We start from the raw sequence: 15420 nt of genomic DNA on the forward strand, positions 1-15420 counted from the left end.
CTGTCCCCACTGGTGAGATCCAGACAGGCACAGTGGTCTACGATGAGCCATTGGGGTGCTTCAGTCAAGCTGAAGTCAGCTTTTTTGGCAGGGCTTGGGGCGCAACTGCCTCGTAAATGTCTGCATGGGTGCCCCAATTTTCACAGGCGGGCGCAGCGGGTGCAGCTCGCTGTCTGCGGATGTGAGGGAGGAGCAGCAGGAGCATTGCCCCCACCATCCCTCCCTTGGGAGCAGCTCTCAAGTATCCGTATCAATAGTTAACACCAAACAACTTGGTTTTGTGTGGTCCGTGACTCCCGGTTCCCCAGGGACTGGCTATTGCAGTTCATTGCCGAACCAAACCAGAAACTCCTCGCTGGCGCGCGACCACAGTGAGCCGTTCACTCGCTCACTGGGCAGTGAGTTGTGAATGTTTTCACGTCGGATATAAGCCACCCACGGCATTGTGGTGTGCTTCGCCTATGCATTAAACACTGCTGGCGTGCCTCTGACAGGTTGCCTGGACATCTGCTTTGCTGAACCATTTTGGTAAAGTTCATCTAAGCCATTTAGAATACGTAGTCACACGCCTTTCCCTAAAATAAATCCCTTCGATTGCTTGGAAGCTGTCAATCCCCGCTAGTACACAAATGCACCGCGTAGTCAGATATTTGTTGTGCTCTGTAAATGCTCGGTCTAATTGTGTTCTTGCATTAGTGGCAATTTTGGGGTTAGAAACATTGCAAGAATCTCTGTGCAAGTAATTCTGTAGCTCTTCAGTGTTGTAATGTGCCAGGCTGCCGTATTTAGGATAGCTAAATAGACAGGGTGATTTGAAAGAAACACCCTTCAAAATATGGAGCAGAATTGCATCTATATTTATCTAGGATGTGCAATGGAGTTAGTTTGTAAAGAAAAATAATGGTAATAGTATAAATCTGCAGAATGAAAAGCATCAGGTTTATAGACATTAGGAAAATGGGCTAATTCAAGACTGGCTGTCAGAGTTATGCTTTTTTATATATATATTTCTCATTTAGTTGCCTAGGTACATGGTTAACTTTAAGCCTGGGAATACAATCTTGAAGTTGACTGATTTTGATTGTGCCCTTTGAGGTCGTAGGTACAGACACGAACTGATTCATCCCTCCAGCTCCTTAAAATTTCACCCCCCTCTGCCCCATGGCCATGGAACAGTTAAATGCTGAGCTGTGCAGGTTGCATGGCGCAGCGAGAGTTCAGGCTAACACATTCGTGTGCACTCATGCATTGCAGAAACTTCACACGTGGCCGTAGGTTGCGTAGGTTATGTGTAAGGTGTGCTCTGATGAGTAATGAGCAGCAATCAGATGACTGTCAGCGACGGCTGTCGTTGGGACTTTCATTATGGAGATCGCAAGGTCTCCTATGAATTTGCACAGCTGCTTCCTAAAATGCATCATCTTCTAGGTGTGCAGGGCTACTGGATTTTGAGTCAATGTTGTAGAGAATTTCAAGAGGCAAAACTTGATGTAGGAGTTTGAATTTGATTATATCTTGGGACAGAAGAGGGGGAAAGATGAGTCAAGATTTTCTCCTGCAAGGATGTACAAGGTATTGCTTCTGTCAGCATATCGCTCTGCAGGGTGTTGTCCCGTATGCAGGGATGTGCTGTGTGCGTGATCCCTGGTGCTGCCCGAGGCTGGCAGTTCAGCCCTGATTTGTGAAGATGTGCCCTGCCAAAGCCACCCTGGGCAATGCTGAACCGGGGCCCGGCCAGACCCGGCTTGTGAGGGCTGTGCCACGGTGCCCAGCGGTGGCTCCTTGCGTTGGGCCATCACATCCTGGCTTGTCCCAGCCGTTCATTCAACACGTGAGCTTCTGTGATGGTATGGGAACGCGTAGAAAGCTGCATCCAAAGCCAAGGTGGGGATTGCCAGCCAGCATCACGTCTGTGGGACAGGGATGGAATGATCTTGCAGGACCTGCTCCTGTTTTGTCCCCTCACCTGTACCCAGTAACCATCTGCAAGATCCAGATGTGGCTGGGCTGCTAATTGGACCTGTTCATATTTGAATTTGAGGTTGCCAAGACAAACATGTGGAAACGTTTTGGAAATCTGCCGTCCCTCGAGTAGGGGACATGATTCCCAAGCTCCCTGGAAGCCAGCCACACAAGGAAGAGGGCTCTGGGAACGTGCGGCTCTTGCCAGGTCATTAGAAGCTTTAGGTCATGGCTGGGCTGCCTGCAGATTTCAGGGGATGTAGCCGATTCTAATGTTTTAAAATAGACTTTAAATTAACTTTTTTTATATATATGCACATAAAAACTTGATACTTTAAAATACACTTACAAATCACAGACAGCCCTATAAGTATATTTTATCTTATGGCTGGCTTGAGGTTGGTGGCTAAATAAAGCCCAAATCGGCAGTGAAGCTTTTGGAAATCATGTATAGATTTTTGGTGTCTAACAAGAAGGGGCCTCATGGTATGGTTTTAACCTAGGCACCGCGTGGGTTGTTTGCTTTTTCTCTCTGCTACCAAGTGCCCATTTTTGTGAAAACTATGGGAGACTGATGGCTTAAAGAGCTTGCCTTCTGTAATGTTGATTGAAAACAGCCAAGGGGTTCAGAGCTCCTGGTGTGGCCAGGCAGAGACAGTAACACTGTAATATATTTCCTTGGGTATCCAAGCTGAATATACATGTGTGTCTGCTGCTGTCACCAGGAAAGAGCTCAGAGCCCTTTACAGGGGCAGGATGCGCTAGCTAAAGCAGCCAGCGATTGGGGTTGTGGAAGGCACAGCATGAAGGAACTCATCATTTTGCAACCTAAGCTACGAGTAAACACCTAGTTATTTGGCTCCTACCTCTAAGTTTTGTCTCCACTGTAAGGAAGGTGTAATTTTTTGGATACTTTTGGGCTTCTGACTCCGAGTGCTTGACCCAGTCAAATCTCACTATAGAAAAAAATCTCACTGCTAATGCAGAATCATGCTGCATACACAGGATCTGGGCCCAAAACTAGGCTTTGCTGTACAAATAACTTTGTATATATCTAGAGGGGGGGGGGGAACTCACCTGCAATCAAAGCAGCCTACAACGAACTTATTTTTGACGCTGCAATTTGGTCTCTAGGGCGCTAAGAAAACCAGTGGTGTCAATTATCTGTGTGTGGAAACCATTAGACCATTCAGCAATCGTGAGACCACAAGACAGGGGAAAAGAAATGCAGAAGTGTGCTTTAGCGGAAGAGATGAAATGGGGTGATGTGGAGCAGCGCTGGCTCTTTGGGTGCCCGGAGCAGGCAAAGCGCATCGGGAAGGGGCCTGGGCTGGGGCAGAAGGAGCAGCATCTGTGGGACCGCGGCCAGTGAAGCAGGAGCAGGCCCTGGGTGAGCCGGGATGGTGCTGGCTTGTGTCTGCTGCCTCTGTAGCAAAGCTCCTGCGTGGCTGAATTTGACCCATGAATTAATGCTGTGAATTTTTTTGCCCTCTCTGGTTTTTTTTTTTTTCTTTCTGCCTTTCTTTTCCAACAGAAACCATCAGATAATACCGTTGGCACCAAAAAGAAGCGCTAGGTTTTTGCTGGCCTGTCTTGCACGTGGTGCTGTGCATTGATTTAATGTCCCTGGCTTTTTACACAAAGTTCTTCTAACACATCTGTCATCACAGTATCTGGGTAACAGCAGAGGATTGTAGGGCAGTGATATGATTGGAGTTGTTTGCATTATTTACCTGCTTGTTTGTATTATTTGCATTCATCACTAATTATACTGGAGCTTAGAGGCAGGCTGGGAGGGGGAGATGCGATGCTGCTGACAGCGGGCTCTCGCTGCCCAGCCGGGTGCGCACCAGGAGCTGAAGCTTTCGCCTTTGGTGCAGTTGGGCGTTGCCCCATCCTGCTGCCAGCTGCTGGCAGGGCTAAACAGAGGGTGCTACCACCCCATCTGCGGGGAGCTGGTGTCTTTAGAGGTGAAGGCTATAGGGATACCATTTTCATCAATCCCACAATTTAATCCTTCCCATCCTTTGAAGATACCCAGACAGGGCCACCTCCCTACTTTGCTCGGGAATGAGCAGAGGTGATGAACCGTGTACCTGGGGGGTTGCAGAGGAACCAACATTTTTCATCATTCCAACAAGAAAAAATGCAGGCAATAAAGGATTATTGGGGTCCTGTCCCCCAGTAATCGCATCCCAATGGGGTTAGGTGGCTCTGTCCTACTGCCCTGGTGAATCAGGCAGGGCTGGGGAGGCAGGGAAGTGGGACTCTGTCCCATTTTCATCCTAAATAGAGGGTTTTTTTCACATCCACTGGGTTTTTTTTTTTTTTTTTCTTATTTTTTCTAGAACCTCAGATGCATGTGAGCACATGGCTGCCTGGCTGGCAGCTTTGTGTCCTGCCTGCCCCCCCTTGCCCAGGCCGCTTTGATACTCAGGGGGTAGCAGTGGCTCAGGGACGTGCAGCCCAGCTGAGTGACCGCCCGCGGTGCAGAGGGGGTTTGCACAACCCCTTTTCTCTCCTGAACTGACTGCACTGTGAGCCAGGGCTTGGTGCTGCTCAAACCTTGCGTGCCCCGACGCACGGCCGCAGGCGCCTCCAGCTGCTCTCAGCAGCCTCTGGCTCTGCTCCAGGGGTGGTTTATGGCTCCGCCCTGGCATGAAGCCTCAGCTGGGCACTGAACCGCGGCATGACAGGGACACGGCAGTGCCTGCTCACCCCCGCGTTGGTTGGGCGGCCACGGGCAGCACAGTGTCGGTGCTCTCCTGCTAAGCCAGACGCGGTTGGCAGGTTTGATCGCATCACGCAGCAGAGGGACAACGTTGCTTGCCCCATATGGACTGAAATCAGGCAGCCAAGGCCAGCCTGAAGTGCTGGCATTGAACCTCCTGTGGAGGGTAGGCACGCGTGGCCCCGAGAAGCAGCACCCCAATCTCTGCTCCCTGAAGACCTGCTGTGCTGCATGGCTTTTCCCATCCGGGTGGCCCCAGTGCCGCTCAGGGGATGGAGAGGGCTGGGGATTTGCTGGAGGGCAGTGGCTGCTCCAACCTGGCTCCTGAGGAGCAGCTGAACCCCCCCAAACCTGCAACCCTTTTCCAGAGTTCCTCTTCCAGGGGGTTAACACGGCGGCACTATCCACTGCAGCCTGCTGTGTGCAAGGTTGTCCTGTCCTAGGAGGAGGTCTCCAGTGTCACCCTGATCATGTGTCAGCCCTGTTTGCTCGCTGGATGGGCAGGGATGGAGCACCAGCTTCACCAGCTCTCAGTGGGGAGGGATGTGGGGGCACTATGGGGGTCTCTGTAACTTCATTTTGTGCTAGGAAGACTCATCACCATTTTATGGAGAGGGATTTGGGAGCACAGCAGAGTGAGAAGCCTCGCCCAGATGCCTGGACATCTCCAATGATCGTCCTTGGCTCCCAGCTCATGCCCAAACCCCTAACCCACACTGCTCCCCTTATTTTTCCTAATGGAGCTTCAAGCTCTGCCAAGAAACTGGGCAATGGCCCCTTGCTCTGGCACACTGCTCCCCATGCCTGGCCACAGCTGGCAGAAGCTCTGCACTACCTGAACCCTTACTTTTTTTAGTAGGGGAGGCCAACTGTTGCAGGGAGCCCAAAATCCTGTGCCGCGGGGTGGGCAGGGGCTGGCGGGGGACGGCTCACCCCGGGGCAGCAGCTGCTGCCCGCTCGGGCACTTCTTGTCTTTCCTGGCCCCTGGCGCTGTAAGTTAACACCCCACAGGCGGGTCCAAAGAGGATTTCAACGAAACCTGAAGCTTGGGAGGAGAGATTATGCTGCAGAAGTGGCCTGGGAGACCGTAAAATATGCACTCCCACAATCACCAAAGAAGGAACTGGATTTGCTCCCTGGGGAGCAGGGTCATCCCTGGTCTCCGTAACAGCATCTGAGGGGGGAGATGAATGCCTTGAAGATAGGTCACCCACTTCTGTCTCAGCTCAGCCCCGCTGAGCCTCCCCAGGAACCTGGGAGTGCTTGCTCTCCCAAAATTTGGTGCCTCCTAGTAGGTCACTGCTTAATGAAAACCAGGTTTAGGACAAATGCCTGTGAAAATGCCCCCAGCGCAGCTGGCCCTTCGCTTGCATGAAGCAGCACCTGGGAGAGTAAAGGAGTGGGGTGGCCTTTCCCAGGGCATTTGTGCTCCCCCAGCACCCTCCATCTGCACCCCGGGAAGGAGGGCTGCCAGCAGCCTCTGCCCTGCAGGGTGCTGGTTTGGGATGAGGTGGCCTGTTCCAGGTCCTGTAATGCCAGGAGCAGAGCTGAATGCTGCTTTTGTTTTGGGTCGTTTACTGGTTTCTGAGGCAACTGTATCTACAGAGCGAGGAGAGCCAGGCTGGGGAGACGGCTCATCCCATCCCATCCCATCCTGTCCCATTGCGCAGGACTCAGTGGGGATGCGCTGACCCTTGCAGCCCGCTGTGCTGGCATGTGAGTGTGGGTGCTGTAGGCGAAGGCTGCCCCACCAGCCCTCCTGCCCTTCCTAGGAGCTGCTCTTGCAGGGGGCTTTGATGCTACTAATTTAAGTCTGTTTACATCCTCATGAGAAAAATCAGAGCTGTGGTCTCTAGTTCACTCTTCTGGAGCCTGCAAAGGTGCAGACCTGGAAGGGGTCCGGAGAGGAGTGATGTGCTTTTCCCAGTCCTTCAAGGTGTTGCTGCTAAGGTCCTGCTGGCTCTTAGCAGGGTCCTGTACCCAGGGCACAGCCCTGGTTGCTGTGAGCATGATTCTCTCTGTGTCCCCCATCACACGACACAGTGTGCCCTCTTGAGCCTGGTCTGGAGGAGCGTGGTAGGGCAGTGTTTTTTGGGGCAGAGCTGGAGAAACCCTGCACAGAGCTGCTCCGCTCCTCTCCTTCCTTTTTCACCCATCTCGTGCTTCATGCAGTGTGGCACAAGCCTCGGTCTTGGGACCATGGAGAAGCTCTATGTCAGGGGCAAGCAGATGCAGGTACAGCAGTAGCCTGTGCTATGGCCAGGTGCCCGACTCAGGGGTCTAGAGCTGGTCCTGGCAGCCTGTGAGTGACAAACTGCAAAATGGGCCAAAAGGGACTGTCACCGAGCCAAGGAGAGCTGTGCCACCGCAGGTTGCATGTCTGCTGGGGCTGCTGCCACCCTCTTGGCACAGCCCAAACTCCAGCCCCATGGGGCTTCCTCCCATTCTCAGTTCCGGATGCAAATCCAGACCCCATCTGTTAAGTGGCTTTGGGCTTGCACCAGTGTCCCCTGATGCCCCAGCCCCTTTCCAGTGAGCTGTCACCTGCCAGCAATGGCTTTTGGGCTTGTGTCCTCTGCTCCCTGGTGATGTCTGCTTTTGCACGCGGGTGAGCACTAGTGGAGTTGGGGCTCCTCTCTTCAAGGGAAGGTGGGTATGTCCACTCTAGGGCAGCGCTACCCTGCAGCCTGCCTTCCTTTGCTGGCTCACCCAGAAGCGAGCTCCCTTTTCACCCCGTCCCTCTTCTCTCCCGCAGGCACGTACCAGGGCCAGTTCACCAACGGCATGCGGCACGGCTACGGGGTGCGGCAGAGCGTGCCCTACGGCATGGCCTCTGTGGTCCGATCCCCGCTGCGCACCTCCCTCTCCTCCCTGCGGAGCGAGCACAGCAACGGCACCCTGCCCCAGCAGGACTCCCCCGCTGCCAACCCCGAGAGCCTGCCCCTCTCGCCCACCATCACCCGCGGGGGCTTCGCCCTCAGCCTCTACGCAGAGGCGGAGGCTGGCAAGCCCAAGAAGGGGGGGCTCTTTCGCAGGGGATCCTTGCTGGGGAAGCTGAAGAAGTCTGAGTCCAAGTCATCCCTGGCCAGCCAGAAGAGCCGTGTCAGCTTCCTCAAGAGCGAGAGCGGAATCAGCTCGGCCGCCAGTGATGCCACCTCCACTGTCAGCCTGGGCGAGGGTGCCGAGGGCGAGGAGTACCCCCCCTTCGAGTCCGACATTGACGCCACCACCACGGAGACCTACATGGGCGAGTGGAAGAATGACAAGCGTGCTGGCTTCGGCGTCAGTGAGCGCTCCAGCGGGCTGAAGTACGAGGGCGAGTGGCTGGACAACCTGCGGCACGGCTACGGCTGCACCACGCTGCCCGATGGCAAGAAGGAAGAGGGCAAGTACCGCCACAACGTCCTCGTCAAGGGTATGAAGAAGCGTGTGATACCCCTCAAGAGTGCCAAGATCCGGCAGAAGGTGGACAGGAGCGTGGAGGGGGCTCAGAGGGCTGCGGCCATTGCCCGGCAGAAGTCAGAGATTGCAGCATCCAGGTAAGCACTTGGGGCTCTAACTGCAGGTCTCCATGGTGGTGGTGGTCCCCATCCCATGTGTCCCTCTGGAGCCATGCTGCATGCCTCCTCGCCACGCACCAGCGGTGGGGTCAAACACGGCTCCCTGCAATTTCTATTTAATGCTTTGTACTAAATGCTGGCAGAGCGGGGCTGAGGGCCCTTGTGGCAGCCCGGGGGTGTTTGGGACCTGTCCTCCCTCTCGCGCCCTCTCTTGTCCCCCTGCAGCCCTGTCCAGGAGGGAGCTGCTGGAGAGCAGGGCCTGGCACCAGCCCTGGTGCTCGGCAGGATGGGGAGCAGGAGCCGGTGGGATGGGGAGCACCCTGGTGCCGTGCTAGGCTACCAGAGCCGCTGGGTGTCATTGATGGGGCAGGATGAGAAATAGTGGAGTCTGGCTATGGTAAATCCAGCAGGCTCGTGAGCAGCCAGCGGGAAAAGTCCCAGATAAATCGGGTCTGCAGCAGAGCGTGGCTCAGCCCTGGAGACCCCAGTGTGTCTCTGTGGGGAGTTTATGGGATGCATTAGGGTTGTCGCTTCATTTTGGTAGCTTGGTGTAATGGGCTCTCTGGGAAAAGCACTGCTCTGCTGGCACGCTGCGAACCAGGAGGGACAACCTACGGTGGATACGAAACCAAGGAGGGGGCTGCCTCGGGGAGCCCTGTCTTCCCCCCAGGACCCAGCTGCCCTCGGCCAGGTTTTGAGTGGGTGTTTCTGCCATGAGGGAGGTGGCGGCCGGAGCCAGGGCAGATGGCTGAGCCCACAGTGTATGGCTGAGCCCAATCCCACGGCACACAGCCGCATCCTGCAGCCTGCGATGCTTTAGGATGCCGGGAAAGGAGGAACTGGGGAGGGCTCAGCTGGGTTTGTCCCCTTTTGTCCCCCAAGTTTGTCCTGGCCAGACCCCGGGGTGGGAAGGGGGCTGCAGCAGCCAGCAGCGAGTGAGTGGCAGCGTGCCTGGGGATGCGTGTGCAGGGCGTGTGAGGGGCTGCTGTGAGCACGTGGCAGTCTATCGTTGCACCCGTGTCCCTTGTGCCGGCAGACATGCAGGTGTTGCCCCTCTGCCGCCCGGTATGTTGGGACCAGACAGGTGGCTCTGCTCAGAATTAGCTGCGTTAGAAATTAGCAGGAAAGGAAAGTGCTAATTGCTCCATCGTCCCTCCTGTGGTGGAGGAGGGAGGAGATAAAAGAGGGGCTCTGGGGTCTGCCTGGGAAGGGCAGGGGAGAACCTCCTTCTCCTGCTTGTGTCCCTGCCTGTGTCCCTGCCTGCGTCCGAGCTGTGCCAGCAGTGCGCTCCTCCTCCCACAGCATTCCGGCCAGTCTCAGAGCCGGCCTGGCAGAGACCAGAGATCGTCAGGCAGGGTCAGAGCCTTCGCTCCTCTCCTTTTCCTCAGGGAAACGTGGTTACGAGGGACCTCGAGGTTTCACCTTGCCTCTCCATCAAAACCTCACCCCATGCAGGCTTTTCTTAGCTGCTGGGCAGTGGCTGGGACTCCAGGGCTGTCCAGCCTTGCTCCTTTTTAGTGCTGTTTAATTATCAAAGTTACTTCATTATCAAGCAGACATGGTAAATAACAGCGGTGGGGAGGGTGCCTGTTCCCAAACCCCATCCCTCCCCTCTGAGAAACGCTGGCTCTACTCCCCCGGTGGCCATTTCTGCTCCAAAGTTTTGCAGGGAGTGTGACTTTTTTTAGTAAAATCCAGTTGCCTCAGAGGCTGGCAGGGAGAAACCAGCGGGATTGCAAGTGAAACACTGTGCAGGGCCAGCTAGGGTAAAAATAACAGGCTGGGGCGGCGTGGGGCCTGCCGGATCCTCCTGGCAGGGCAGGCTCAGCCTGACACTGGCTTTGCCGTGTCCAGAAAGTGTGTGGCTGTGGTGCTACGTGCCCGTAAATAAGGAGGCTGGAGCTGCAAAAGCTGCTCCCCGAGAGCTCGGCTGGTTTACACAAGCCTCTCTTTATTATACACTATTTACACTTTGGATCAAAAGCAGCTCTGCAGTGTTTTCCATCAGGGGCTGGAATGCGCCCACTGCCCTGGCGGGGGACTGCATCCCTCCCCAGTGCGGCTGGGGAATAATTTCCTATTAAGGAAACCTCAGAGCTGGAGGAAGTAAGATGTTAAAGCTGGTTTCCTCCAGGGAGTCCTCCCCCAGCAGACCCTGTGATAGTGCGGCTGTTGTGGCAGGGATAGAGGACGCCGCTCTCCCCAGCAGCGCGATGCCCCTGGTCCCATTCCCGCGGCGCTGCCTGCAGCTGAGCCGGACCCGCTGCAAAAGGAGAATTTGGGCTCCTCCATCCTGTAAACTATAACTCACCATTTCCATCGGCATTTATTCCTGCTGTATTTTGCTCTGGGCAGAGCCAACCACTCTACCTCCTGCCTTCAGAACATCTGACTCATGCTCTCTTCCTTTCAGCTCAGTTTTGGGGTCGAGAGTAAATATAGATAATTTTGCCTCGAAAGGGTCCTTAGGTTAAGACCTAGCTCTGCCACCGACTTTCTCTTTGGCCTGGAACCTTGCCTCAGTTTCCACACCCAGGACAGAGAGTAATTGTGGACAGATTGTGAAAATTGATTATTATGGTTTTAAAAGGGCTGTATTATCATTAGCATTGCCCAAGCTCGTAACTGCAAGGTGGAATTTTCTAGATGGAGCATTTATATTTCTCCTTGGTTGGCAGTGTGTACCTTACCCAAAGAAATGTCCTTGAGGCTACGCGAATCCTTTTTTGGGAGAAGATGTGACCTATCTGTATGTAAGGTTATTGCTAGGAACTAATTAGCAGGACACAGCAGCTGGGCAGTGCAGACACCTGACTACCCCGATGTACTTGTGCTGCTGTACATGGATGTTTGCTTCATTCACTTCTGGCACTTGGGGGAGCCCCTTGCAGAGCTAAACTATGGTGATACCAGCCTTTCAGTGTCTGGGGGTGAAGTGTCAGAAGACCAGATTTCACTCTTTTGCACCATAAAAGGCTCTTTAAAGCATAGAAATCCTGAGGAAAACAAGCCTAAGTGCTGGAAGCTGCCTCGGCCAGTTGCACTGCAGGAATCCCAGGCACGTGCCCGAGCTCTGGGGGTGCATGGGCAGGCGGCTGCCGGCAGCGTGGCAGTGCCGATGGACGCCCTGCTGTGATCTGCCCTGCGGAGACCGGTGGGAGAGCAGTGATGCTTGGGGACGATGGTCAACTGCAGTCAGCAAACCTTCCTCATCCCATGCTGCGCTCTGAGGGTGTCCGAGGCACCAGGCTGCTTTGCAGCTCCTGCCCTGCCTGCCTGCTCCCCTGCTCGGTTTGGGCGTTGCAGCCGGCACCGTGGGCAGTGCCAGCTATTGCCTGCCCTGCTGCCTGTCCTGCCCGAGCGGTGCCGCCCTGGCCCCCTCGGGTCCCTCCAGAATCCTCCTGGGTTGGCAATCCAGTTGCTTTCCCCATTATGCAAGCAGCTGAAGACAGAGCCACCAGCTGAGAGAACAGTGATTTTTTTAAAATTCTTTTTTCATTTTAGTGAAAATCATTTGCCATAGGGTCACGCTGTCCTGAACAGCCCATCCCGGCTCAGCCAGCTGCCCCCTCACCCCAGGCAAAGCCCCTTGGTGTTGCTCAGACATCGGGCAGAAACCTGCGGCATGTCTATCGGCAGCACTGGGGATCAGCTAATGGGATGGAGCTAATGGAAGTTAAAGTATGATGAATCCTCACCCAGACTGCTGTCACTTGAGAGAAGAGTCATCTTGGAGTGCAGCCTCTGCGGCAGCCAGTGGAGACGGCTTTACTCCTGCCCAGGGGTAACCACAGGTGGACATGGGGGCTAACACGCGCCGTATGATGTCCATGAGCAGTGCCCTGTACTGCTGGTGCCCCAGGACTTCCTTGCTGTCATCCCAAGGGATTCCCATCAGAGCTGGAACACAGCTGTTCCCACAGTGCCAGGTGAAGGCACCCGCCACATCCCTCTAGCCTTCCCCTTTCCCACCCGCCGCCATGTCTGGGGGCTCCTTTGAAAAAATGTTGGGGTGGGTGGGAAAGCGGTGAGGTCCTGGGATTGCAGCTGGGACATCACCTCCCCAGTGCTTAAGTAGAGAAGCTGGCTCGAGGACAGCCAGCAGGTCTGTCCCCCGCCAGCCCCTGCGAGGAGGGGACAGCCGCCACCAAGCCATGAGCAAGCGAGTTAAAAGCCGTCCCGAGGCGTGTAATGGCTGCCCTGGAGTTTTCTGGGCACATGGGTTGGTGTTGAACAGGGTGCTCTGCACCCCTGGGTGCTTAGGGAGCAGCAGCACTCAGGGGTGCTGCCTGTCCAGTATGTGGGGATGTCACATGTCACGTGGGGATGATGGTCCCAGTGAAAGCACAGAGAAAGAAATTGGAAGTGGTCAGCTTTCATCTCTTTAGAGTAAAATAAAATGAAATAAAAAGCAAGAGGAGGGGCAGGACTGGCTGCAGGGGGAAACTTTGGCTTCTTGAAAGCCGTATGCTCAGTAGCCAGGCACCTCGTACAGGGGATTTCCTTCTCACTGGTGCTTTTGGGGGACAAAAGGAATGTAAATGCTGCAAATCCTACCTCCATCCCACCACAACAGTGTCTGCTGTGCTCTGCCTCTGCACAGGGTTGTGCTTCCCAGTGACTTGGACCAAAATCAATGGAAGGACTTGGCCGTGCGTCCTGCAAGGCACGGGTCTGGCCACACTCTGAGATCATTTGACGGGCGTACATCCTGTTAGCAAAACCTCAGATATATCTACCAGATGTCACGGGATCAATAGGAAAGCAAGGCACAAGGGGCAATAATGGCTGCTGTGCTTCACTTGTTTGTCTTCAGATGCTGGCCCTGAAGCCCCTGTGCAGCTGGGGTGTTTTATGCCTGGCAAGTACAACTAAAAATGAATACATTTTGAATTTATTTTTGGTTTTGATGTGATACCTATAGAGGTCCTGCAGCACTGCTGCTTGGATCGATATCTGTAAGAATTTCTAAACTTCATTTTGAAATGTTAGGCATTAATTCCTGTTAACGTAGGGTTTACTCATCACAGTGAGCCTGGGCTGCATTAAAGCGTCGCAGAGCTGCCGTGAGCACTTGGTGTCAGAAATCACGTCGGTGTGGCTTCTGTGGCAACGACGTGTGGGCATCGTTCATAGTGTGAGTTGTTGCCTGGTTTTGAAGCTTAAGTTGTTTTTCTATCTGTACCCATGTCTTTGGGGCACGTCTTAGCTCTCCCTTCAAATAACAAGAGTGCTTGACAGCTCCCATATCGCTTTCTGAACCTCCCCTGCCCAGCCGCATTCCCAGCAGCCCTGCCCCTGTCTCCCTGCGCTCAGCATTTCCAGCCTGCGTGGCCAGGCAGCAGTGAGTGTCTCCTCGGGGAACGCGGGTGTATGGTGCAAATGACGTCCTGAAATCGCTGGAGTCAGCAGAGCCTCCTGACTAAATAAGGGCAGGCAGAGCAGACCTTTATCAGCGCTGCCCGAGCGCGACAGCTGAGAGCCGATGCCCCCGGCAGCCCGCGCCACTGGAGCTCAGCCGCGCGCTTACATTGATAAGGTGTTTTATTTGGCACGACTCTGCCCTGGTGAGCTCCTGCCCTCCCTCCCTGGTGCTCTCAGGGGTTTATGCCGCCAGCGGGGAAGGTGGGGAACCAAAGCAATGTCTTCCTGATGCACCTCTTTGGTGAGGCATGGTGTGTGTCCAGGGCAGAGCAGGGCTGGTCCGATGGCCATGGTGGCCTCGGCCATCCTGGGGCAGATGGCATAGCTTGGCTTCCCCAAGGCCGGGGAGTTCACACATGGGATTTTCAGGTCTGTTGAACCCCCATGCTCAGACTCAGGGTTTGCTCTGAAAGAGTTTTAGGATTTTTTAAAATATCCTCTGCTTTCTGCTTTTCTCGGGCTTTTAGCCAGAGGCACAGGTGTTAGACACATCAAGAGACCGGTGCTTTTCAAGACCTTCAGGTCTGAGGCCAGAGGGCAGGATGCTCATGGCCACCCCATGACAGCAGGCAGCAGTGGTTCAAGGCAGTCCCTGCCAGGTGGGCTTCTTGCTTGGGAGAGCGGCTGATCCTCTTCTGCTGTCCCAGCTTTGCGATCTCTTTGCTCCAGGACTGCACACATGGTGTGATGGATGCATGTGTAACGAGGAGGCAGCAGCGGGCAGGAGATGGGCAGAACTTGTCCTGGCCCCGGGTGGGATACTGGCTGCAAATAACCTCTGAGCTGGAGCTGGTAGGGTGAGGCACCGGAGTCGGGAGCAGCATTTCTGCAGCTGTAAGATCAGACACCGAAGATGCTGCAGCCTGACCTCTCAGGAGGCTTAAAAGATAGGTGGGTGTAGGTGAAGGAGGGGCAGGACTGCCCTGGCTTTGTTAAAATCCTCCACAGGGTATGGGAGGGTGCCACATCCCCAGTGGGGCTCACGCTGAGCAAGGTACCGCCTCACCTGGAGGTGGTCGAGCGGCAGGAGCCAAGGGCAGGTCCTTGATGGCCAGGTATTCTGGCTGCCCCACGGACCCCACAGTGGGAATGAGCATCTCGCTGCTTCCACGGGCAGGAATGAGCCAGCACGCACGTGGGCCAGGAGAAATGAGGGCAGCTGCATGGCTCCTGCCATAGCTGGGTGCCAGGACGCTGGGTGCCCGGGCACTGGTGCCAGGGCACAGCAGTGATGGGACACTCCTTGGTCCTGCTGTCCCAACAGAGACATTTCTCACAGAGCTCGGTGTGTTTATAAAGAGGATAATCTTGTTTCATTCACTCTTGGTTAATAGAAACCCAGTTGCTGGCATCTATTTCAGCACCAGCTGAAGCCCAAGGCTGGTACTCTCCCACATTCTGTGCGGCGCTAGTGCGAGCGGCTCTCGCTCCTTCCCATGAAACCAGGCAATTAAAGACCTTTTCCCCTTGCAGCTCCTGAGCAGGTGTGACCTCCTCCGCATGGCTTATCAGTACAAACTGAGGTCAGTGTCCAGGTTAACCATCTGTGGGGATGGAGAGGGGGAACCTGCCTGGTCCATGCCACCACAGCCACGACCACTTCAGCTTGGGTTTCCCTCACAGCTCTCAGAGCAAGAACACCACAAGCTGCCTTATGTCATGGCGTTGCGTTGTCACCGTGCATGATTTGGTTAGGAGTAATGCTTCCACCCAAGCCTCCTCACGCCCTGGATTGGGAGCTCA

General features: G+C 54.8%; 1 protein-coding gene across 1 annotated transcript in view; it reads left to right on the forward strand.

Annotated features, from left to right (window-relative positions):
* Positions 1-15420, forward strand: part of JPH2 (junctophilin 2) — a 30285-nt gene that overhangs the window by 482 nt on the left and 14383 nt on the right. The window contains exon 2 of the mRNA XM_075721217.1: positions 7449-8232. Coding sequence (XP_075577332.1) covers positions 7449-8232 — 784 coding nt within the window. The remainder of the gene's footprint in view (positions 1-7448; positions 8233-15420) is intronic.

Source organism: Pelecanus crispus, chromosome 14, assembly GCF_030463565.1.
Source record: "Pelecanus crispus isolate bPelCri1 chromosome 14, bPelCri1.pri, whole genome shotgun sequence".
Taxonomy (NCBI): domain Eukaryota; kingdom Metazoa; phylum Chordata; class Aves; order Pelecaniformes; family Pelecanidae; genus Pelecanus; species Pelecanus crispus.